The 898-nt window shown below is 52.9% G+C and overlaps 1 protein-coding gene across 1 annotated transcript in view; it reads right to left on the minus strand.

Moving 5' to 3' along the window:
• Positions 1 to 898, minus strand: part of LOC104536561 (homeobox protein aristaless-like 4) — a 2,544-nt gene that overhangs the window by 933 nt on the left and 713 nt on the right. The window contains exon 3 of the mRNA XM_010179214.1: positions 15 to 206. Coding sequence (XP_010177516.1) covers positions 15 to 206 — 192 coding nt within the window. The remainder of the gene's footprint in view (positions 1 to 14; positions 207 to 898) is intronic.

An 898-nucleotide genomic window follows, 5' to 3' on the forward strand; every position in this document is an offset into this window, starting at 1 on the left:
ATCGGCGCCCCGACCCGGGCTTCTCTCGGCTCTCCGCCGCCCGCACCCCGCAATCACCGCCCGTTTTAGAGGCTCCTCGGAGACGCCGGTGCGGCCCTGTCGTTGTCGCTGTCCGGCAGGGTCACGGTGAACGAGCGCATCGAGGATGGGGAGCACGGCCACCCCAGTCAGCGGCGGCGCGCTGAATCCAGGCCGGGACAGCATCTCTTTGCCCACACAGAGAGCACTGGGAGGGACACGAAGAGATTTAATTTCCACTTTCCTGTGTTCGCATAAATAATTGGGAGGGGGATTTGTTTGTTTGTTAGCTTTTTTGTTGTTTTGGGTGTTGTTTTTTTGGTTTGGGGTTTTTTTTTGGGGGGAGGGGTGGGTGGGTGTTTGTTTTGCTGTGGGTTTTTGAGTTTTTTTTTTTTGTTGGGGGATTTTTTTTCTTTCTCCTAATCGCCTCGACGCGGCGGCAACCTCTCGAAGAAGTCTTTTAAACCCGCTCTCGGAAACGACATAAGAAGCGATCCCGTTCAAGGCTATCCTGCCGAGCGCCAGCGCAAGGGAGTGTCTTAATTGCTGCTAATGACCCACGGAGAGGATGTGAGCGGGTTATCAGCAGCCAGGCAGAAATCAATTAGGGGAGTGGCAACAAGAGGAGAAAGTGAGTGACAGGAAAGTGGGAGACACCGCTACAGCGAAAAGTAAAAATTTCGGCGAAATTTTCTAGAAATTCTCCCTCTGGAAGAGGGTCCCCGTAGAGAATATTTTACACAGCCCGGCGGGAAAAAAAAATTCTGTTTCTCTCCCCGTTTACTATGGATTTCCCTGCACTGCTCAAGAGCCAGCGCTTTCGGGGAGCTCATCGGCACGGCTCAGAAATGACAACTAAAATCACCGTAAAGCGGGACCG

The sequence above is a fragment of the Mesitornis unicolor genome, unplaced genomic scaffold, assembly GCF_000695765.1.
Source record: "Mesitornis unicolor isolate BGI_N332 unplaced genomic scaffold, ASM69576v1 scaffold28922, whole genome shotgun sequence".
Taxonomy (NCBI): domain Eukaryota; kingdom Metazoa; phylum Chordata; class Aves; order Mesitornithiformes; family Mesitornithidae; genus Mesitornis; species Mesitornis unicolor.